This window comes from Chiloscyllium punctatum, chromosome 6 (genome assembly GCF_047496795.1).
Source record: "Chiloscyllium punctatum isolate Juve2018m chromosome 6, sChiPun1.3, whole genome shotgun sequence".
Taxonomy (NCBI): domain Eukaryota; kingdom Metazoa; phylum Chordata; class Chondrichthyes; order Orectolobiformes; family Hemiscylliidae; genus Chiloscyllium; species Chiloscyllium punctatum.
This window is the reverse complement of record NC_092744.1, coordinates 55,749,077-55,774,163: the sequence shown is the minus strand read 5'-3', so window position 1 is coordinate 55,774,163 and position 25,087 is coordinate 55,749,077. Positions and strand designations below refer to the sequence as shown.

Genomic DNA, 25,087 nt, shown 5'->3' with positions numbered 1-25,087 from the left:
ACACATTGAAAGGATAAAAATCAATGGAATTTAACTACATTTCACAGCACAGAATAACATACTTGTTTTAAAAAAATGTATTGTTTTGATGCAGTATCACACCATTAAAAATAAATAAATAAGGGTCATTAATTGTGCATGCATGAATAACACAGGTCAATTACTTTTGTGTGCTGTTGTAAAGACTCAAGTACATGCTTTTTGATAACATTATTTCATTGTGTCAACCACATTTACTTCATAATCAAAAAATGTGGCACTGTAAAAGCACAGCTAGTCAGGCAGCATCTGAGAAGTAGGAGAGTTGACATTTCAAGCATAAGCTCTTCATCAGGAATATTTAGCTCATAGTTTATTTGTTTGGAATATAACTTTGTTTTAGGAATATGCCATTTAGGTTTGAGGTTAAATGTGAATAAAGGAGCATATCTGGATTTTAAAAAAGCTAAGAAATCCTGAAGTAGATGTAATTCAAATAAACTTGAAGGTATTTACACTTCAAAGTTAATCTATATTTAATTTGCAAGGTCAGAGATGGATGTAGACATTTGAATAATGGAAGACTCATTCTCAAATCTTAGTGATATATAAAGGATCTCCACTTTAATAAACAATTTATGTTATGTATCAAATCTTCAGTTATAAGAAACTTTACAAACATAAAAAAATTCTTTGTGGGTTAGAGTGTCTGACAAAAGAGCAATCACATCTAAAACAGCATAAATTAATTATTGGGATCACATAATTTTAAAAAAGTATTTAGAATCTTAGTATTTTTATGTTAGGGATACTTAATCTACATTTCTAAACAAAAGTTATATTACTCTCAATGCTAACTGTTTTTCTCTCTCCATAGATGCTGCCAAACCTGCTCAGTTTCGTCAGCAATTTTACTTTATGTTTCAGATCTCCAGCATCCACAGTATTTTACTATTAAACTAAAATTGCATTTGAGGATACCCCCAAGCCCCCCAAAAAGGTTGCATTGTCATACACTGAAGCTGTGCAAGACTGAAAAGATAGCCAAAGTTGATGGTTGTTAGAGAGGTCATCAGTCAAGCCAAGAAACTACTAATTTCACTGTCCTATGTGGAATACAGGTGGTCAATTTTAGTTTGGACATTGAGAGGGAAAATAAGTTGGAAGATTTAATTCCAGCACACAGTTCATGGAGGAAATTTATGAGAACCTATCACTGAGAAGAGAAATAGGAGACAGAGCCAAAAAGAATTATACAAAGAAACTTACTTCACAGAACAGGTAAATCTGAGGAAACTTAAAGGAACTTCCAGAACATTGTGGCATACTTTTGGGTCCTGACAGAAGTAAATAATGCAAAGCTTTCATAATGTATGAGAGATTCTTCTGGGAAGATAGATATAAAAATCAGTGAACTACATATGTGGGTTTAAGCCATATTCTTAAGATAAGTGTTTTGTTTTTAAAAGTATTTTGTACACAGGAAAGTTCTTCTCTAATTTAAAAAATGTGCCTTCTGTGGCATAGTTCTATCGGTCAAAATTATATGTTGATTTCTCTTTAAATGTTAACAGTCCTTATCAAAATCACAGTAATTGATGCTGGAGCTAGGCACTAACACGGTAAATACTACAGCCTAGAATGGTGCCTGACCTGATTTATAAGTAGGTCATATTTTATATGTAAATAATGATGGTTATGAGGAGTTTTCATTGTGCAGTATAGTGGAAAGTAAAGTAAACAACTATGACAGCCCCAAATTGTATTCATGCAATGGTTTATCATAATGCCAACTAGTTATTATATATTGTCCAAAATATTTTGTTCTAAAACCCATTTTAACATCTCTGTGAGGGATTGTGAAGAAGAATGAAGAATGGAATACACAATAGGAATGTGGTAACGCTTGCAGGAAGAGTGAGCTAGTATTTATTGGAGGTAAGCTCAAGGCTGATACATCTGTCCACAAAAGTTGAAAGCAGAATATACGGCAGTGAGAACCATATAAAATTGGGCCATATATCCTGAGGTTCATCATGGTGCCCTGATATGGGCATTCGATAAAAAGGTGAGCTTGTCACTTAGATATGAATTGCACTCCTTAGGTTGTCAAAGTCAATGTATATCAAAGGCCCACAATATGGTTTTGTGGTTAGGCAGAGTTTCAGCACCACAGAGTTCATAAAGGCATGGCTACTGAAAGTTAGGTACTCTTGTTTTTCACACCTAAGCAACCCAGTGCTTTATATTCTCCACAGTTCATTTTGCAAGGTGCCTGAAACATACAGGTTTGGAATTCTTTTCAACCGATGGCAGTTGATGCTGGATCAGTTGTATATTTTAAATCAGGGATTGATAACTTTTAGTTCAGTAAAAGTGTTACAGGCTGCAGGTCAATGGTAGGTATATGGAGTTGGACCATAGATCAGCCATGATCTCATTAAACACTGGAACAGAGTCGAGGAGCTGAATAGCCTACTCTTGTTCCAATGTTTCTACTTACTTACAAGTTGCTATCGCGTAACAATGTTGCCTTAACTATCCTCGTTCATCCTGAGAAATTGCCTGGAACATCACAAGCTGACCACTTAGCTCTTCCTTATTTCAACATTGAGCCATTGGTGGAAAAAGGGTTTCATTCTCTGTTAAAGGAACATGAGAATGCATGGTAGCTCATGGTAATTCCATTGGCATTACATCAGTCATGTTTAGAATTATAGAAACCCTACAGTGTAGAAGCAGGCCATTCAGCCCATCGAGTCCACACTGACCTGTCGAAGAGCAGCCCACACAGAGGCACCCTCCACCCTATCCTTGTAACCCTGCATTTCCAATGGATAATCCACCTAGCCTGTACTTTCCAGGACACTACTTAGCCTGGCTAGACCACCGAACCTGCACATCTTCAGACAGTGGGAGGAAACCAGTGTACCTGAAGGAAACCCACGTAGACACAGGGAGAATGTGCAAACTCTATACAGAGCCAAGGTGGCTCTATGAGGCAGCAGTGCTAACCACTGAACCACCATTCTACCATGTATGTCTATTACAACATTTTCTATTTGTAGTATCAATCCTATTTTAATACGTTATGAAAAATGTTTATTTATGATTCTAGTACAATGAGCAACCACAATAAATCTTCCCTACTATGCCTGATAAACAAAACAAGCTCTCTCCCATCTTTTACAATGGTTATTTTATAGTTATATTTAACACCCTAATAACAACAGCATTTGGTAATGAAAACCAGATTGCAATGTGCTGAAAAATGCCCCAGAAGTTATTTAAATCCTCAATACAGTCAATATCTAGAGATTTGTGTCTGAATTGTTTTGGATGTGTTTTTAGGGAGCTAAACAGTGCAGTTTCACTATTCAAAGTTTGGGAGAAGATTTGTAGCTCGGGTGCTCGTTGTTGTGGTTCTGTTCGCCGAGCTGGGAATTTGTGTTGCAGACATTTCGTCCCCTGTCTAGGTGACATCCTCAGTGCTTGGGAGCCTCCTGTGAAGTGCTTCGGTGATGTTTCCTCTGGTATTTATAGTGATTTGTATCTGCCACTTCCGGTTGTCAGTTCCAGCTATCCGCTGCAGTGGTTGGTATATTGGGTCCAGGTTGATGTGCTTATTGATTGAATCTGTGGATGAGTGCCATGCCTCGAGGAATTCCCTAGCTGTTCTGTTTGGCTTGTCCTATAATAGTAGTGTTGTCCCAGTCGAACTCATGTTGCTTGTCATTTGAGTGTGTGGCTACTAAGGATAGCTGGTCATGTCGTTTCGTAGCTAGTTGGTGTTCATAGATGCAGATCGTTAGCTGTCTTCCTGTTTGTCCTATGTAGTGTTTTGTGCAGTCCTTGCATGGGATTTTTTATATGGCTACTATTATAGGACAAGCCAAACAGAGAACAGCCAGGGAATTCCTAGAGGCATGGATAATCCAGGATAATCAAAACCAAACTCCCATGTTCAACACAGAAATAGAAGGTGAGAATTAGTCAGATTTCTCTCTCTCATGAAACTGATGATGTCTTATGCGCTACTTGTTCTAAAGCAATGCTGGAGGTTAGTTCACCACTGAGGAAAGGTGGTACTATTGGAAATTGGGTTACACAACGTGACATTTGACCTGAAAATTGCAGATGAATGCCACTGTTGTATTGGATTTGTAAATTAGAGGTGGTATTTTATGAATGCTTCTTGAAACACTGGGCGATTGTGAGGTTAGGGTGGAGTGTTCAAAACTTAAAAAATAGTAATCCCAATATGGTGAAAAATCCAACTGATAATGTGACACTTGCGGTAAAGATGATCACATCCATCCTTTCTGTGCAAAACATGCTTGTGACAAAGTACACAGAGTTGGGAGAGTAAAAATTACCCCTTTATATGACGCAAATCACATTTCATATATTGATAGTGGAAGAAAATACAAACACTTCAGTCCCAAAATGTTGGTTTTGTACATTAGGTTTTAACCAGAATCTGAACTGTTTTACAATATTTTCTTTGCAAGTATTTTGAAACTGATGACAGTGTCACTACTGTTACAGCAATCAAGCATCTTTATGTTAACAGTGACCTTAATTTTCAGACGATGATGTTTATATTAGATAGAGCTTCTGTTATGTTTGGAAAGAAAAATAGAGCAGTGGCCATGTTGCAATATGAAATCAAACATTTGTCAGAACAGCATTGCAGTGCTCACACAGAAGATCTTAAGATGATGCTTGGAAGCAGGTCTCAATTATGAAGGATATTGAAATACTTCTACCGATAGTGTATACAATATTCAGCAGGTCAGCTATGGAAAAAGGATGTTTTGAAGAATTTGCCAAAGACAGAATGAGATGCAGTGGCATTTCAGTCTCTGAGTGAAGTGAGATGGCTGTCAAGACACTTCACAGTAAGTGCATTAATGCAAAACTATGTTTTTATTGAGTTTTGCATGGATAAAGTGAATAATTCCAATGATCCAATAAACAAATATTTCCTGAAAATGCTCAGAAAAGCCATAATATCTCATTGTATTGACAGCTCTGAACAATGTTCTAGGTGAACCACAGCACTGTGCAGAGTCTTTTAGAGCAATTACTGAACAATAATTGAAGCTATGCAATTTGCAATGGCCTAGATTAAAAAACTGAAGACTCAGTATCTAGGTTAATGTGTTCATTGGAGGGATGACTTTAAGAGGTTTTGACTGCTTTCAACACTGATGCTTGACACTGCTGCAATCTGTAAATTTATTCACCTTCCATGTGACCACCTGGAAAGCAGATTTTTGAAAGAGGAAATACTCAGTGGCATTTGATCAGGCCGCAATTGCCAACGTAAGCAATTATAAATTTGGAAAACATAGTTGCATGACTGATGTAGACATATTCCATGCTTTTAGCAACATGTAGAAAGTGTGTCCAGAAAGATTAATATTCAAATTTCAAATGTATGGCTGTGGAAAATGTCAAGATTGATTCCATTTGGATAGTTAGTGATTAAGTGCCCTAAGAGATGATATATTTCAGGAAATGTCCATTCCTCTGGACACTTGTTCAACATTTTAGATATCAAATGCTAACTGTGAGCCTAGATTTAGTCAAGCAAACTTAAATAAGTCAAAATCCAGAATCAGATTACTTTGACAACTTGATGCAAATTGAGTCATGTGGACAAAACATTTGCTTGGATGTACATGCAATCATTGAGCAGCAAACAGTGGTAGATGCTAAAAGCTGCCAACAAAGGAGTGAATAAATGATCAGTGCCATTTTTTCCATTGTGTTTTATACGTGGTGTACTTGGATAGATATGAACTGGGACTTTAGACTTCTGAGCCAAGCAAACAATTCTGTTTTTTTTTTGGCTGTCTTTCTGACACAGTGATACTTGCAAAATGTTCAAATGCTTTTAATTCCTACTTGGAGCTAACACTGAACATAAAAATTGAGGGTATAGTTAATTTTTAAGGCCACTGATGCCAATACCTTATTCTGCCCTGTGGCTGTAAGTACAATTGTAGGAAATTGCAGTTTAGTAATCACCTGCTTGGTGAAATGCAGATGCATCATTTGTGACTCCTCAGGTACTGAAGCAGTCCACATCCAAATGTAGCAAGATGTGTACAATATCTAGACTGAGACTATGTTGTGGCAGTGACCATCTCCAACAAGTGAAAATCTAACCATTGCCCCTTGATATTCAGTGCCATAACCATCACTGAAATCCCCCATTGTCAACATCTTTAGGGTTCCTATTGACCAGAAACAGAACTAGACTCACCAATACAATGGCTACGAGAGCAGATTCAAGACTAGAAATCCTGCAGTGAGTAACTCAACTCCTGACTTCCCAAATTTTGCTCAACATTGACAAGGCACAAGTCAAGAATATGTGAAATACACCAGTTATCTGAATGAGGGCAGCTCAATCGATACTTAAGAAGCTTGACATTATCCAGGAAAAAACAACCAGCTGGACTAGCACCACATCCTCAAACATCTGTTCTCTCCAGCAGGAGGAGTAGTGTGCACCATCTACAAGATCCACTCAGGAGGATCCATAGCTACAAAGCCCCTTATACAGTAACCCATTAACTTCCCCATTTAGAAGGACAAGGACAGCAGATATATGTGGGAACAAGCAAGCTCCCCAAGAAGCCACTCACCATCCAGACTTAGAAATATGTCAACTTACTTTCAGTGTCTTTGAATCAAAATCCTGGAATTCCTTTCCTAACAGCATTGTGGACCTACCTACAGCACATAGATTGTGATGGTTCAATAAGGCAGCTCACCGCACATTCAAAGGAACAACATGGGACAGTAAATAAATGCTGGCCCAGTCAGCAATGGCAACATGTCATGAATGAACAAAGGTAAAAGGTGGAAGTAGGGTGTGGTGCCCCTACACAACCTTAATGGCTATGCCCTTAAATTGAAAGTCTTTCTCCTTATCTTTATGAATATACTTTGGTTCTCAGCTGTCTCTGTTTCTGCTCTAGTCATGCTAAGGCAGAAGAGAAATGCAAATATCTCTCCATCATTGGCCTTCTCCTAATTGGTCTTTTCAATTAATCTGATCACACGACAAATTCTAGCACAATTAGCTTGCAATCAAGAATATTTCTGATAACTCCTCCATTTATATAAATGACTTGATGTGAACATAGGAGGTATGAGTTTACAGATGACACTAAAAGTAGAGGTGTAGTGGACAATGAAGAAAGTTACCTCAGAGGACAATGGGATCTTGATCAGATGAACTAATGGGCTGAGGAGTGGCAGATGGAGTTTAATTTAGATAAATGTGAAGTGCTACATTTTGGAAAGGCAAATCAGGGCAGGACTTATACGCTTTAAGGTCCTGTTGCAGAACAAAAAGATCTTGGAATGCAGGTTCATTGTTCCGTGAAAGTAGAGTTGCAGGTAGATTGGACAGTGAAGAAGGCGCTTGGTATGCTTGCCTTTTTTGGTCACCGTATTGAGTATAGGAGTTGGTAGGTCATGTTGCGATATTGGTGAGGCCGCTTTTTGAACACTGTGTGCATTTCTGGTCTCCCTGCTATTGGAAAGATGTTGTGAAATTTGAAAGGGTTCAGAAAAGATTTACAAAGATGTTACCGGAGTTGGAAGATTTGGCTATCGGGAAAGGTTGGATCAGCGGGGGCGATGTTCCCTGGAGCATTGGAGGTTGAGGGGTGACCTTATAGAGGTTTATAAAATCATGAGGTGCATGGTTACGGTAAATAGACAAAGTATTTTCCCCAGGGTGTGGGCTCCAAAACTAGTGGGCATAGATTTAAGTTGAGAGGGGAAAGATATAAAAGAGACCTTTTTCACTCAGAGGGTGGTACGTGCAAGGAATGAGCTGCCAGAGGAAGTGGTGAAGGCTCGTGCAATTACAACTTTTTTAAAAGCATCTGGACAGGTATATGAATAGGAAAGGTTGAGATGGATATGGGCCAAATATGGCAAATGGGACTAAATTTATTTACCATATTTAATCGGCATAGATGAGTTGGACTGAAGGGTCTGGTTCCACGTTGTATAGCTCTATGAGTCTATGACTCTATAACACAAAGCACAATCCCTCCACAGACTCATCAAAACCAAAGAAAAGTCAAAAGCACTCCTCCAGAATGTTGAATTCTAATAACCCTAGGCTGGTAGTACCTCAGGTACCAAACGTGTTTTCAACTAGGTATATTTGGTATTTTACAGGATCCGAAATGGCAGAATGCTGATAAAATGGATTTGAGAAGCCATTTGAAAACAGGATCAGACCTCTCTGCATTTGTCTGGTGAACAGAGTTAGGAGGTACAATGCAGAACATGCCAAAAGTAGTTGTAAACGCTTTGGGATTCTATACTGTCATTACCAAAACCACTAGGGATAAATTTTATAACCTTAATCTCTGACATCTTCTCATTCTGAAATGATAAATAGATCAGCCTGAAATCTTTCACTACAATCGCTGGCTGGTTTGTTGAACAAATTTAATTTGTTAAAACAACATCATATCCTTACTAAACACAGAATCCTGGTACAGGATTAACCAGCTGCATTTGCAAAACAAAGGGAACAAAAGTTAGAGCCATGCCATGTCTTCATATCGTATTAATTAAAAGGCAATTTGGTGAGTATTCTACTGTTGAATTCTATGTCATTTAGTATATGGTGACATAGTCATCCAGAGCACATGAAACTCAATAAGCAATACTGTGAAGTTTTGAAGGTTTGCATCTCCAGGTCTCCATATGCTGAGTTTATTTCCCTCAATTCTGTTGCAGTGGTGAGAAAAGCCAAAAAAAGTATTTCTCACAGATGAAAGGATAAATCAGAGGCAACTCTCATATTTGTTCAAGAACCTGGGTTCAGAACAGCAATGACAGATACTTATAAACATGTAATTTATCTGCCCACTCTCTAGGACAGTATTATCAATTCATCTGTTGTCATAGTCCTTATAATATGCTTACCCATTGCATTGCTATTCAGCAAGAAAACACCAAAGGCTAAGCCATCCTCTATTTCCAGGCACATAAAGAAAGTGTGATGTCCATAGAGATTAGTCATGTCCTGTCAAAGCAAAAGAGCAGCTTTAACCATCTTGAGAATGCATATCTCATGCAACATTTACAGTTATCAATTTCAATTTAATCTTAACAGTCACACCATTGACAATTTTAAATTGCTTGAAGCAATGAGCTTGACAACAATTTGCACTTGCATGGTAGGTTTTCTGAAATGAAACATCTACCGATGTTTCCCACAAATAACATAAGCACCAAGCAAAATGGAAGACAGTGCGTAGGTGCTGTTACAACTCAAGGGTATTCCATATTCTTTTCTTATGACCAATACGAAGAATGACAGTTGCAAGCAAGCCCATACTACCAACAAACTGTAAAATAGCCTTTTAAATAAATTCCTACACATTAAATTGGATTCCACATTAACCTGACTCAATGCTGGTGCAACGTCCAGCGTTGACAGTGATGGACTAAACCACCTCAGTCTCATGCTTGAAAATTTCCGATGCAATCCCTTCACCTTTTCCTCCTATAAGACTTATCTAAAAATCTTAGATTATTTTCTCAACTTTTTATCTGAATATTTTGCTTAACGTCTATGAAATAGTTTACAACAGTTTCTATGATAAAGACAAAGTATAAATGCAATGTGTCAAATTTCCATGGAGTTGAACCAACTCTAAAAGTGGTGGGTGGGATGAGTGTGCAGAATTACCACTCTGCTTCCAGCTTGTGATTTTTTTTGCCAGCAAGGATAGCAGCAAGAGTATGAATCAGTCCCACACTCAGCAGGATCACTTGAAGTTAGTGATAGTTAAAATAAATGCTCTTGAAGGGCAGATAAGGTTTGTTAAAGTGTCATGATTTCAAGTTCTTTACTTGCCAAAACATGAAATAAAAAAGGCTGCAGCAATCAGAGTGAATGCAAAACTGGTAGCTGGTTTGCTTTGGTACAGAAGTCATCTCATGTAGCTAGAACAAAGATAAATAGTTTATTGTTGATATTTCCAAGGGTTGTAAATCAGTGCCTATTGTGAATACTTTGTTGATTCTCAAAAGCTCCAAAACCACTTCTTTCAACTGGGGTGAGTGGGTTGCTTAGTTCACATTTTGTTTGGCCATTTTGGAAATCTTTTAAAGGATTATCTGTCATTGATGAGTTTACTGAGAAGAAAATTGTTAATTTTTGTAACAGATTGAATACTGGAGCAGATTTTCATGAATGATGTTTTTTTCACTGTAATTACTGTGAATAAATGAAAATTCTATTAGATTATGAGAATTATAATAATTCCATTTTTTTTTCACCTCCATGTGGCTCTGAGGTCTGACCACAGTGGTTCCTAGGTGAGGGGTGTCAATTGGCATGGGAACTGTGACATTGCATGGAGTGGCATGAATGTGGTATGGAGTTATAAGGTTGTATGGTGGGGACATGGAGGATTTAAAGGGCCTAACAACTCTTAAAACAACTCAGACAGTGTCTTAGATAACCGTTGTGGGTCTTCTACCCAGCCAGCTTGGCACTTGCTTGTATCACATTACATGTGATAGGCACTTTATGTCAAGGCAGATCTGCTGAGTTGTAAAGTTTTCCAACTTAATCTGCCAAATACCATTGCACAAATCCAGCATGATCTACTCATGCTGAGTGAACAGCCAATCACATCAGGTAATGGAAAGATTTCTTACGTAATTGCTTTATGGCATGAGTACAGACTCACGTATTTGCACGGGAAGAAAGATAAGAGGACAATTATCAAGATTATAACTGTTGTAAAGAAAAGAAGTTATACCTGATTAAGATGACTGTTTTAATGAAGATAAGCTATAAATATGCCTTTGTATGAGTAAACACCACTCTGGCAGTTTTTTCCCCTTCTTTTAACCATCAATTCCTGATAGACAACTGATTTTAGTGATAAAGGACAAACAGTAATCGTGAGAATTACCCTGCTCTTCTTTGAATAGTGCTGTGGGATCTTTTTGCAACTGCCATGAAAAGGTGTACTGGACCTGTTTAATGAAATACAGCAGCTCCAATGTTGCAGTATTTCTTCAATCTTTCGCTTGGATGTCAACCTTGATTTTTGGGCTCAGACCTCTGAAATGGGAGTTGAACCATAGTTTTCTGAGACAAATGCTGGCTTAATGTTGATTTCTGAGAACATTAAGTATGTTTTTCTGTTCAATTGTTCCAGAATAGAACCAACAGGATAAACAACAAGGTGGCAACATGGCATGCTTAAACATTTGATAGTATTATTTAAAATAAAATTGGCATTCAAAATCGTTTTCATACCCCATTAGGAAATGCATCTCTGGTGAAGATAGGCCAGATCTTCCAGTTGGTGTCATGACGATAGTGTCTATGAACATGTTCTCCCAGCCCATAGATGTTGTGACTAGGAAGTGTTGCAGTTATTTGCAAATACTGATCAGCAAAAATCAATGGTGCGACTGAAGTATCAAACCTACAGATAGAAATGCTATTATGTTTCAATTCTGTATGAAATACAATTGGAAACATTTTAATATAAAAAAAATGTCAGAACAATCTACAACTTACACACACCTATAGAGAAAAATAGAAAAATTTTGTCCCTCTTCTTACTTGCCCATAACCAAAATAAGCCAACAACCTGACTTTCCAAACAAAATTGTAAAAGATGTTACAATGAGCAATTTATGTTTTCTCAGTTCACATAATTCATTTTCATAATACTGAGACCTTTAATCCCTGTTCTTTATATGTTCTTAACAATTAGAAGTTGCCACAATTTTTCTTAATATATTCGATTTGTGAGACAAAATGCATGTAAGTAATTAACATAACTTGACAGGTATGTAAATCATGTTCTACATCACATTAGGAAAAAATTCAATGGTATCTGCAATATTTGCAAAGTTATTAAAAATTCTATCATGTCCACCAAAACTTGTATCACTTTTAACATTATTCACTTTCATAAATCTCTCTCTAAAATCCAGCATACAAAGCTCCTGAAACCCCTGTATAAAGGTCAAGAATGATTTGATATATTTCAGATCGCTTCTTAATCCGCTATGACTTTTATCATTGATAATACTAATTGCTGTTTATCAAATTAATAGCAGTTACACTTTATTAGGAACAAATTACTGCAGATGGTCAGATTGAAATTATAGGTCAAAATACAAGCTGATTATATAAATTGTTATTAGATGTGATAAGTTGACAACATTTATTTTCAAAATACAAACTCATTCTAAATCTGTAAATTGTGTTCTAGAGTTTCCATTTTGGGCTTAACTGACAAACTTATGGGTACATAATGAAATTGCACTGAAGTATGATTCAAGTTTCTATCTCAACGTACTAGCCGAATCACGAGCATCCTACAAAATTCAGATGGAATCTTACAGTTGCTACAGTTTCACATAGAGAATCAAAATGGGTAATGTGGCCATCACATTTCATACATCAGTACCTTTCCAAGGCTTGAACTGAAAATACATTTTTAATATTAGAAATGGCTGGCAGTTTGCTGTCCACTGTTGAAGAAGAGATTCCTGAGGGTCTCTGTTTGGAGACCTAACTAGATTTCATTTTCACTTGCCAGAGATCAGCAGAGACTACTTCTGTAATTTTACCAGGAATTTAATCACTCCCACAGTGTAAGATATTGTTTTCTCAGCACTGCATGTTAACACTGAACTATCACAAATGCAAGGAATTTAAGTCCCTCAATCTTTGGCGGCTGTGTGACCGTATGTAGTAAATCTTGCAGGTCAATGACTTTGTTCTTGACTGCGATCATGATGCCTTAATTATTGTAACTGTCTGCTATGTCTTTTGTTGAGCCACAACAGCAAACAGACCAGGCGCCACATGCTTTCTGCTGTCTCTTATGCATGCTAGCTCATCACGCCAATGCCCAATTGCACACAATGAAAGCTGTACTATGTCAATTATTTTAGATCAAGCATGCTGACAAAATGCATTCACTGCATAGATTGCTCTGCTTGAGTTGTGAAATACACAACAGAGCAAATATCATGACTTGTGGTTATCTGCTGTAAACCATAAACGCCACAGACAATTCATACAATTATGGATCCAATCATGTTCCAAAGTATAGGGGACAATTTCTCTGGCTTAATTGCTGCAGAAGCTGATGCCTTCCAATATTCAAGTACTCTAGTGGAAAGCAGTAAAAGCGAACAATCAATTTCTTATTCACCACAGTTTTACACATTATCATCCCCATGTTGCTGACAATCATTCCATCTATTTGACGATAATACAAAAATAAAAATCAACAGAAAATAAACACATTAAACATAAAAGTCAAAGCATGTCATGTTGCATACAAATACCAACTAATCATCATTGAGTTTTTCCTTAGTGCCTGTAATCTATGCCTTTGCTATCATCATACCCCTATACAATGGCATAAGGAGTAGGTTAGTTCAGTTGGCTGGATTGCAATGCAGATCGACACCAACAATGTAAATTCAATTCTTGCACCAGCTGAAGTTACCATGAAGAACTCTCCTCTCAGCATCTTTCTTTGTCCGAGACATGATGTCCTTCACATTATCCCACCTCAAGTCCTCTGGGACTATGGCAACTTTACCTTTATCTTTTGTAATGACATTTCTATGGTTACAGCATGGCTGCTAGAAGGTTGCTGACTTTCAGTAGAGGGCATTGCAATGCCTTGGAACGTGTACCTTTATTCTGTATTATTTTATCTATTCTGCTGAGTTAATGAGCCTGAGACTTGTCCTCAATACCAGATCAGTTTTTAAATCAGGAAATGAATCTAAGAATATTGAGGCAAGACAGGAAAGTGGACTTGAGAATTATTGCATTAGATTAGATTACTTACAGTGTTGAAACAGGCCCTTCGGCCCAACAAGTCCACACTGACCCTACATTTACCCCTTCACCTAACACTACGGGTAATTTAGCATGGCCAGTTCACCTAACCTGCACATTTTTGGACTGTGGGAGGAAACCAGAGCACCTGGAGGAAACCCACGCAGGCACGGGGAGAATGTGCAAACTCCACACAGTCAGTCGCCTGAGGTGGGAATTGAACACAGATCTCTGGTGCTGTGAGGCAGCAGTACTAACCACTGTGCCACCATGCCACCCACCAAATTATCAAATTAGCCATGACCCGATTGAATGGCAAAGCAAATTCACTGGGCTGACCGGACAATTTCTGCTCCTGCGTTTTATGATATTTAAGAGTGTTGACTTGCTGAAGGTTTAGTAATATAGCTGAAAATATCACAAAAATTAAGCATTGATTGACTTGATTTAAGCTATGAAAATGATTTGGAAAATCAGCACAGATGATTAGCTAGCTTCTCACTACATTAAATATATTTAATAGTTAACATCTTTAAAATACGTCAACCATTGCCTGTGTGTCTAATAATCAACCTTGAGTTGAAACTCCTTCTTGATCAACTCCAAATGCAATAGTTGGAAAGATGGCAATCTTCTCATTTTGATTTGGTGACTTGATGAGGTTCGTGAACTGGGCCAGCTTAAATCAGCATGAAAGATCCTGTACATTTGATTTTGGATAGGTTCATATTTTTGGTCCAATTGCTGTATGTTTATATTGCTTATCAGTGAGTGATTTATGAATCATATCTTAAACGAGTCATGGTTTTGTAAATGAACACAGGGTTGCCCTTTGAAATCTGTGGTTTGATAATGTTTATCTTTTCATTAAACTTGCATCAAAACTGTTTTAGAATGATACTGCTGAATAGGTAATTCATTGTTCAACATCAAAGTCAAAAGGTGTGGTGCATCCGATGAGCAGGGGAGTCAAGGTTTCGAGCATAAACTCTAGGTTATTTGACTCTGATGTGCAGTCCTCACTCTCTCCTCATTTTTCAACATGACAACAAGTTACAGAAAAAGAGTAAACAGCAGAGGAAGAAAACACTGCCACAGTAGTGATGGAAGATTGACATGGATGACTACATGCTTTACAGCTCTATGTTGCTGAAAGACTAACAGATTTCCAGATCATGATTACAGAAAAGTTACTTGAATTATGCGGTCCAAGTTGTTAAATTCTAATGGTTGGCACTGGCAGTAGGGTGAATATGGTGTTTAGAGATTCTGATTATGATACTGCAGCACATGAATTGACAAACAACAAGATTCAAGAAAGACCAGAAACATTTTTGCTTGATTGGTTTTGCTTAACTTGTTTCTCCTGAATCATGACACATCAGGGAAGTTGTAAAACACTGTCTGGATGAGGGAACATATGGTATATGTTTAGGGTAAGGGTTAGGGTTAGACATAGACCTAAGTAAAATAAATAAACTGTGTGGAGTTTGCACATTCTCCCTATGTCTGCATAGGCTTCCTCCAAATGCTCTGGTTTCTTCCCATTATCTAAAGATGTGCAGGTTAGATGGATTGGCTATGGGAAATGCAGGACTATACGGATAGGGTGGGGTTAGAATCTGGGTGAGATGCTCTTCAGAAAGTCAGTGTGGACTCAATGGGCCAAATGACCTGCTTCCACACTGTAGCGATTCCATGATCTTATGAAAGGTAAGTGAAAAATGTCATGCCCATGATTTCATGTCAAGCTTTGTCCAAGCACCCCATTCACTTATGGCCATCATGGCCCCTCATGACCTTTCCATGCAAAACTACGTCCAAGCAACTACCTACAGATCTGCTTTTCCCAATGCCAACCTCTGACAGCCTCATGCTCATTTGCTCACTGTACACTGTCCAGAACAAATGAATCTTGTCGTGATAATAGAATATTTAGAAAAGCTTTTTTTTAAAATGTCATTAATTGATAACTTCAACATTCTTAAAAAAACTCATTTCTAGTACCAGCCAATAGAATTATCAATCATTCAGACATTTTAAAGTATCAAAAACAGTAACAGAAAGTATGTAAAACCACTTTACCTTATACAAAGAAGCATTCTGCAACTGACAAAAGAGATTATTGAGCCAGACCTGTTAAACAAGAAACGTTCTTCCCTGGGGTTCAGTTGTGGCCAATGGAGTTTAAATTAGATAAATGTGAGGTGCTGCTTTTTGAAAAGGCAAATCAGGGCAAGACTGTTACATTTAACGGGAAGGTCCTGGGGAGTGTTGCTGAACAAAGAAACCTTGGAGTGCAGGTTCATAGCTCCTTGAAAGTGGAGTTGCAGGTAGATAGGACAGTGAAGACGGCATTTGGTATACTTGCCTTTATTGGTCAGAGCATTGATTGTATGAGTCTAGATTAGAATGGTGCTGGAAAATCACAGCAGTTCAGGCAGCATCCGAGGAGTAGTAACATCGACGTTTCGGGCAAAAGCCCTTTATCAGGAGGTATTCCCAATGAAGGGCTTTTGCCCGAAACGTCAATTTTACTGCTCTGCAGATGCTGCCTGAACTGCTGTGCTTTTCCAGCACCATTCTAATCTAGACTCTGGTTTCCAGCATTTGCAGTCATTGTTTTTACCGCATTGATTATATGAGTTGGGAGATCATGTTGCGGCTGTACTAGACATTGGTTAGGCTACTTTTGGAATATTGTGTGCAATTCTGGTCTTCCGCCCATTAGAAGTATGTTGTGAAACTTGAAAGGGTTCAGAAAATACTTACAAACACATTGAAGGATTGGAGGGTTTGAGCTGAAGGGAGAGGCTGAATAGACCAGGACTGTTTTCCCTGGAGAGTTGGAGGCTGAAGGGTTAACTTATAGAGGTTTATAAACCATGAGGGCCTGGATAGGGTAAGCAGACAAGGCCTGTCCCCTGGGTTGGGGGAGTCCAGAATTAGAGGGCATAAGTTTCGGGATGGATGGGAAAGTTATAAAAGGGACCTAAGGGGCAACCTCTTCACACAAAGGATGGTGTGTGCCTGGCATGCGCTGCCGAGTAAAAGGTGGAGACTGGTACAATTACAACATTTATAAGACATCTGGATGGGCATATGAATAGCAAGGGTTCAGAAGGATGTGGGCCACGTGCTGGTATATGGGACTAGATTAATTTAGGATATCTGATCAGCACAGGTGAGTTGAACTGAAGGGTTTGTTTCTGTGCTGTACATCTCTATGACTAAGACTATGCTAATAAATGTCTAACCCTCCATCAATAATGTTTAATGAGGCATGACCACTCCAAATTGGTCGTAAGAACAGTGTATTGTGCATGAATGGACATAACGGGCCATTGTTGTTTGCTGGAGAGCATGATGTCAAATGAATGGGGCTTTGTGTGGAGGTTGAGAAGATATTACTGTTGATAGTGAGTTGGCATACTTTTCTGGTCATAATTCCGATGATGTTCCACAGGATTGAAGCAGGCTTGTTAAACATCCTACTTCCATTTCTGCAGCCATTATGACTGGCTCTGGTTTCTTTCCTTGGTCAGCTGGTCCAACTGCATCCACAAAGTTCTCCTCACTGCAAGGAAAATCTTGTCTTTGTGGGAATTTTCTCTTGAGGGGTGGGATTGGGTAGAATGATCTCAACTCTCAATTCCCACCTCAAGAATGAAAATCTAAGCCAATTTATGACCAAAGCTACTCAAAAAGATAGAATTTGGGGAAAAATTGATGCAGTATGAGCAAATAGGACTTTTATTTTCAGTAAAAACCACTTATTTAAACTGGTGGTAACCAAATCTTGGAACAAACACATTTATATAAAATTTCTTATGATTATGTACCTTTAACCTTCACCAAAAAGTAGAAAGATAAATTCCATAATATATTTGTTACAAATATCCTGTGTCAATAACATGGTAAACAAATATTAGAAAGAAAATTGCTTACAGCACAGTTCTGGTGGACTTTCTCCTGATTAAAATTCCAAAAGGATTCTTAGCAAGCTCAACTTCATAATTAGGATTTGGCGCTGCAGGACCATCAAATGGTTTAATGATTTCATGCGGAACTTCAAATCGATGCTTGTTAGCATCTGTAATCTTAACATGACAGTCAACAAAATGAATTTGTCTGTTCAAAGAACATTGTAAAAATAATTAACATTATGCCTTAAACACCATCCCTTCACTAAGATATCAATCTGATCATAAGAAAAGCAAAGTTTTTTATCCAATCATTTTAATTAGAGGTTTTGGTAACTAATTCTTTTGATAATAAGACATAATACAAATGTGTGAAAAAGCTGAATGTTTTGATGCACTTTAAAGCAGAACGGGTTTTTTTTTGCACCAGTACTAACAGCTGAGCCACCTTCTTTCAATGACCCTTCCTTAAGTTCCTTAACCAGTGGCTTCCAGCCTCCATTTCTACTTGGTAATAAGCCCTTAAACATCCAAATGTCATCTTGCTTGTCTTTCCGAAACAGCCACAGGCTGTGCAATTCCACAGGTCCCCACCAGACTAACTTACAAAAGCCTGGACCTGCCCACTTTTCCGCCACCATTGCAAGCTGACTTGTCTTGTACTACACTAATGATAATGCTAATTGCAAGGCAAGGTGAGGTGTAGATGGTGCAAGCATCCAGGTAAGTGTTATGTGATAAATGTTAAGAGAGCAACTTTTCAGCCCTGAGATGCAGCCTGGTCTAATTCATAAGCTGGCTCTTCATCCATGTGCGTAAAGTGCTCCTTCAATGCTAGTTGCTGGTGCATCCGGAAATGCATGTCTGTGCTTCCTTGCATGTGGCTGGTGCCTGTTAATCATGTCTTGAGATGCTGTTTAGCCCTAACTAACATGGAGGTCCTTCAGAATAAGCAGCGAGCTGAAGTTAATGGTACCCAATCTGATTTCTGCATCTTGTCAGACAGGAAGCAAAATATTAATGATGTAAATTGGGTGGTTGCCAAGTCATTTAATATGCAATGAACTCCCTTACTGGCAACTTTCCACTGTCTGGTGAGAAACTTGTCACAATGCTTGTCAATAATTGAAGCAAGCTGCTAGTGATAGGCCTTACCAGACTTCAGTGACATTAATCTCACAGGGTCCCATTGCTCAGTCTCTTATAAGTTTCTGCCCTATGTAAACAGATCTCTAATTGCAAAATGTGTACAACTGAGTTGCTTCAATTTTTCTGATGAAGGAACAGGGAAAGTTGATGAGGGGAATGATGTTGATGGGATGTGCGTGGAATTCCAAAAGTGAATTAATAAAGTGTTAGGCAACAGACTTATGAGCAACATTCAATAAAAAGGATGTTTAGTAACACAGGTACAAAGTTGACTGAGTGAATGGAAACAAACATTTGTGGTGAGTGGTTGGTTTTCCAATTGGGGAAAGTGTTGATAGTGGAGTTCACAACGCTTCCCAGAATCTCTGCTCTTCATGATATACATTTATGATCTAGACTATGGTGCACAGGTACAGCTTGAACATTTATGAATACTGGGAAGCATTGTGAGCCAGGATGAAGATAATATCAATTTTGAAAAAAGACATTAACTTGCGGAACGGTGCACAAGTAGCAGATGCAATTTAATGCAGATAGAAGCTATTCATTTTAGTAGAATGCAGAGAAACAGTATAAAATAAATGGCATGATTCTGAATAAGATACGGGAGTAGAGAGACCAAGGTATATGTGTAAATAATGCAACGAAGATTACAAGACAGGTTGAGAGAGCAGTTAATAAAGCAAACAGTATCCTGAGCTTTAACAGCAGATGCATTGAATAAAAAAAAAATATTTTAAACATGTGTAAAACATTGGTTTGGCCTCAATCAGTTATCCTGAAGTCCACAATAAGATATAATTACTAAAATGTACATAAAGAGTTTTGTTCTCTTAAAAGCACACTAACCTTGAATCGGAAGCGATTTGGTGTCTGAATTTCAATGGTCAATCGCAGTATTTCAATATCATTTCCATAAAGGGAGGGAGAAGGAATACGGTGAAGTAGAGTTTCAAACCCTATACAAAATGAAATCTAGGTTAAATGTGCTCATGAGGAAAGAAATACAAATTACATGTTAAAAGAGGCAGACAACAAATCACATCATTAGAGCAACAGTATAGACCTGTTTGTGTTTTATTTACACTTTCTTGGACTTTGTATCCAATATTCACAGCGAAAAAGCACCAAGGCCCACTTCCATTGGTCACTGGTTTCCAGCAGCAACCTCGGGCTTCACAGCGTTCCTAAAAAGAGTAAAATGCAAAATATCAGATCAGAATTGACAATAAAAATAATGGTCAAGCTAAAAGCACCCATACCTCTTTCTTTCAAAACAAAATTGCACAAATTGAGCTATTGCTTCAGGCAACTGCAGATATGAAAGGCAATGCAAAAGTCTGAATGTTGCACTCTGATATCTACCACTCCTTGGTAAACTGTATGAAATCATTGTCTTATCTACTAACTCCCCATTCGAATACATTAAATAGCATAAAATTCTATTGGCAATGATTCTGAAATAGTTAACATTCATGTTACATTGGCTTGAGACAATGTATTGACGTCATTCGCAGTCTGTAGGTAGAAACAAAGAATTCTACTCTAGCATTTGAAGGGAATGGTATTTCTGCACCAGTTCTCTATGTCTTGGTAATTATGTCTTACCAAATGTCATTGTATCTATTGCTATCATGCAATAAACCTTTTTGTTATTGAAAAAGTGTTTGCTTTGTAGCTACTTCAAGATGGGACATCCTCATTTGATAGGCCCAAGCAAAGTTAAAAGAGGATTTGTGACAGCAAGCTACTTCAAAAAAGCTTTACCCAACACCAAATACTAATGGAGGTGATATACAGCACAAGGTGATACAGTAGATCTCTGGGAAAATACCAGATTTTACAAGGTTGTAACAGTGCGGACCTGGCTTTAAAAACACACAGATTGTCAGTTAGCAGCTGAAACGTAATTACCTTGAGGCAAGAGCTTAAGATTAACAAAAAGAGAAAAGGCAACCTGTGAAACAAAATGCAGACACCTAAGAGAAATATACTCCCTAAGAAGCAACTGAAGACCTTGCGCCAAAAGAGAATAACTTTATTAAAAATAGCACAAAAAACCAGAAATGGGATGATATGTTGTGCAGAAAGAAAATTCTCATTTCTCACAATGAAGCATCACCACCGTTGACATTGAGATTCAAGAAACAATAAAAAGGCCAGAAAAACATTTCAGTTATTTAAGGGCTACAACATTAGGCAGGCCTTAGCATTTACTTTAGTTGAAAAGTGACAAGATTTATGTAAATCTCATGGAAGAGTCTCATAGTAGAAGAAAATCAAGACAGACTGAAGGGTAAAATGATAGGGACTCATTAATTAAGCTGAGATTTCAGCAGGAAGGTTTATAAATGTTAGGACCAGAGAATTATATTAAAGCATTTGTGTAGAAGGAAGTGAATGATATTTAGGACTATGAAAAGTGGGAAAACATTCAATTTTACCCAGAAGAAGACACATTTTTAAAAGAATCAAATAGCAACATTTTATGTTGTAAGAAGATTGGAAAACTCTGGAAAAAGTAGGAAGCGCAAATGCAGTAGAGAGACATAGCACTATAGGGAGACAAATTTCAACTCCCCTCAGGAAGTTAGGTTTATCCATCTGTTTTTTTAACAGTGTGATACACCTGAATCACTGCCAAACAACCTCTTTGACACTGACAATGAAATGTATGGAATCTCTTTTGAAGATTAAAAGGAAATCAATGCAGTTTTCGTTGATGTTTTTCTCTATGGGACTTACTTTTTTAATCAAATGTTTATTTCCTCAGTGCAGGATTAGTTGGCAATTGCTCTTAATTAGCTACTTCATACCTGCATGGAGTTTGCCATTCTGACCCAACCCAGCTCTCCAAACATGGTTCCCGGGTCAGTATCACGACTTCAAACTGTTATGATGGCCAACAGCTTGAAATTACAGTCCTGCCCACCTCGAATCCTAACTGTGATCTGTTTAAAATGCAGCTACCTGTTTTTCTTCCTCAGATTTTGATTTTCTCAATAGCAATGGTTCAGTTTGATTACTTAAGAAAATATATTGTTGCTTGCATTGTATGCACAGATTGCAGATCTCCAATAGAGATTGCTTATTTAAATTTCTCCCTTAAAGCAATTTCCTGAACAAAAGAATCTCAAAAATTAAACAGAGAAGGATAAGGCTAGCAAACAGTAAATACATGATAAATTTGCTACTTTGTTTGCTCAGTGATTGCAGTCAATTCTCCCTCGTGATAATGATCTGTTCGGATTTTGTTCAAATTTCTTTTGTTTCCCACGCATTTGCAATATCCATCTTCCTTTATTAACACAAACTGTAATGTGTATCATAATTCTCTTGGCACAATTGCCTTTGAAAAGGTGTATTATGATGATAATTGTATCTTATATCAGTTCAACAGAACAAAAGGAGGCATTTGTTTAATGAATTTTAAATTGTGGCACAGAAAATTTCAAACTGATATCTGTCAAATCGTCATGCGAATTGCCTTGTCTGGACTGATGTTAAGTTTGATCATTTTTATGTGCCATCCCCTGCCACAATGTCTTACTTGGTTGTCAGGTTAAGGTCTATTACACTTTGCTTTTCAACTGACATTTATAAGGTAAACTCTACCTCTCTGGGTATAAAGGATTGATCCTGGGAGGAGCTAAACTGTGTCCCAAGCATTTGATTCAAATTGCTCTTGTGTTAAGTTAACATAGCTAAGAGTAAAGTATATTTTTTTCTAGCTTGAGCCTGATGTCTCATAAGAGATCATTATGTATCTCAGATCTAATGTAATTAGCTATTAAGTATTATGTAATTAACTTTGACTAGTTATCAAGATTTAGCCTATTTATGCTAAAGATTTCACTTGGATGTTCTTCCCACTTGGTTTCAATAACTAAGGGCTGAATCTTACACTTCCTTGGCAAAGTGAGAGTTGCATCAAGCTTGGCGAAGCGATTCTTGCCACAAGGCAGAGCATGTTTTCTCACTGTATCTTACCAAACTCACCACATTAAATGCAATTTGAGCCCTTATGACATGACTCATCCTATTTCTGCCCCATTCTACCATATGTCATTTGTAGACAAACTCAACAATCAATGGGGGTTTTCATAAGATTAGCATCCCTTGGTGCCCCATCATCTTTCAATGCCCACTGCACACCTGCAGCAGAGTTGCCATCTGCGAACTGTGCTGCTTAGCTGTGATAGGGTCAGGAGAGATAGCAAGGCAAGGAAAATATAGCACTGTGCTTCGTTGAAAGGGTCATGGAAATCCTGAGGGGGAGGGCGGTGGAGAAAAGAGGACACTTTTGCTAGAAAGGTTGGCAGAGAGTGTGCCACCCAAGCCAGTGCTATCTCCAGGGTGAGGAGGAGTGATCCACAATTTTGCACATCCGCCCCAACCTACCCTAAACACTATATCATCTAACTTGTCACCTTGTACCTTGGTATTCTACCCACTTACTACTATATCCTCTTCTCACTTTGAATCCTACCCACTTAGCACTCTACCTCTTATTCATCTGGCATCTTATCCTTTGCACCCATACGTCTATCCAGCTGTGTCTCTGGTACACTAGCTGGCATCTCTCTAACCTGGCACACTTCATCCTATTTATTATTTCACATCAATTTTTTTTTCATGACATCCTGCCCCTCCCATCCAGTGGCACCCTTCCCAGCGACATTATTCTTATCTGGCTGCCTTCCAAACCCCCAGCCATCCCACCACTTTATAATCACACTTGCTGATGTACTTAAGGTATGACAGCAGCTGCCAAAGTGACTGTCAGAACCTTTCCTTTTCTGAATCTGGCAGCTACCTTCTGTGAAAGGAGAGCTTGGTTTGCCTTTCCCCACAGTTATGCATTATTAGAGGACTGTCAGAATGGAAGTACATCTTAGCATTTCTGAGACAGCCCTGAGTGGCATCTCCTCTCAGAAAATACCAAACTCCCCTCTTCCATCAGAAAGAAAGAGCATAGTGACAATCTGCATGCAACCACCATCCATTGTAAAATCTGACCACTTGCTGTAAGTTTCAATAAGAAACCACAATAAATAAAGGTTCTGCCTTCAATCAGACAGCAGTGACTTTTTTAAAAGAAGCCCATGTTACTCCATTTAGAGATGGTCCCACTCAGATGGTAGTTCCTATACATTGCTAAACTAGGGTTCAGGGGTCCATTGGGCCTTCTCGAGGATTTGAACCCACAATTAATATACACTTGGTATTGTGCGGATAGCATATATTAAGTTATGTAAGTACTACACATTTAATTATTTTTAGGAGGTCCTAACAAATGATGTAGCCATGCATGTATGATCGGAAGAAACTGGAGAAATGAGTTTCTAATCAGTCAGTATAATTAGGATAGTGCCTGCTAGAATCCTAGAGCAGCCACCTGTTTCTGTATAAATGTACCGCAAAACTGTTTGCTTTGAATGACAAGACTTTAGAGAAAAGGCAAGTCTGGAATGGGTAGTTGAATGGGTTGGTAAGGCTACTTTGCTATTTAATTTTCATTACAGCCATGTTCATGCCAAGTTAATGGAGTCTAACCCAGCATTCTGATTTCCTCAGATTGTTTTTTTGGCATCTGCCGAGTTTATTTTTCTATCTGACTCTTGATATCATTTTTAAAAACTTAAACATCGTGGCCTTTCTACCCAAAACCAAATCATTTATTTACATTATGTATCCATGACACCTCATTCTGACCTATGAGAAAGATTACAACTCACATCCCTCAAATATATTTTTAAAATTCTATTAATTTAATTCTCTGTTTTCTGTCAGTGACATATTATTACATTTCCCTACTATGCCATTCATATGCCATTCATATGGCACCAAATCATGTCCTTTGAAAATTCATTCACAGAAATTGTACTGAATTTATCTTTTCAATATCTTCCATTAGATCCATTAAAAACTGCACCAAACTGATATTGTATGATCATTGTCACAAAAATAAAATTAGTTTGGACTTAGTTAAAAGAAACCAAATCATGCCTGCAATACCAAACAGTGAATTCTATAACAGATACAACTACACTAGAGCATTAGATCTTCCTTCTAGTATGAACCTGTTTTTAGTCTTTACAATTTTGTGAAGCAGATGCCAAAATTCCACAAACTTAACATCCGT

At 37.9% G+C, this 25,087-nt stretch overlaps 1 protein-coding gene across 1 annotated transcript in view; it reads right to left on the bottom strand.

The window, feature by feature from the left end:
• The window catches only part of si (sucrase-isomaltase), a 243,257-nt gene that overhangs the window by 120,670 nt on the left and 97,500 nt on the right, over positions 1 to 25,087 (bottom strand). The window contains exons 4-8 of the mRNA XM_072572690.1: positions 20,009 to 20,129; positions 19,792 to 19,901; positions 17,819 to 17,970; positions 11,309 to 11,480; positions 8,953 to 9,052 (exon numbers count right to left, since the gene is read on the bottom strand). Of these exons, the coding sequence (XP_072428791.1) occupies positions 8,953 to 9,052; positions 11,309 to 11,480; positions 17,819 to 17,970; positions 19,792 to 19,901; positions 20,009 to 20,129 (655 nt within the window). The remainder of the gene's footprint in view (positions 1 to 8,952; positions 9,053 to 11,308; positions 11,481 to 17,818; positions 17,971 to 19,791; positions 19,902 to 20,008; positions 20,130 to 25,087) is intronic.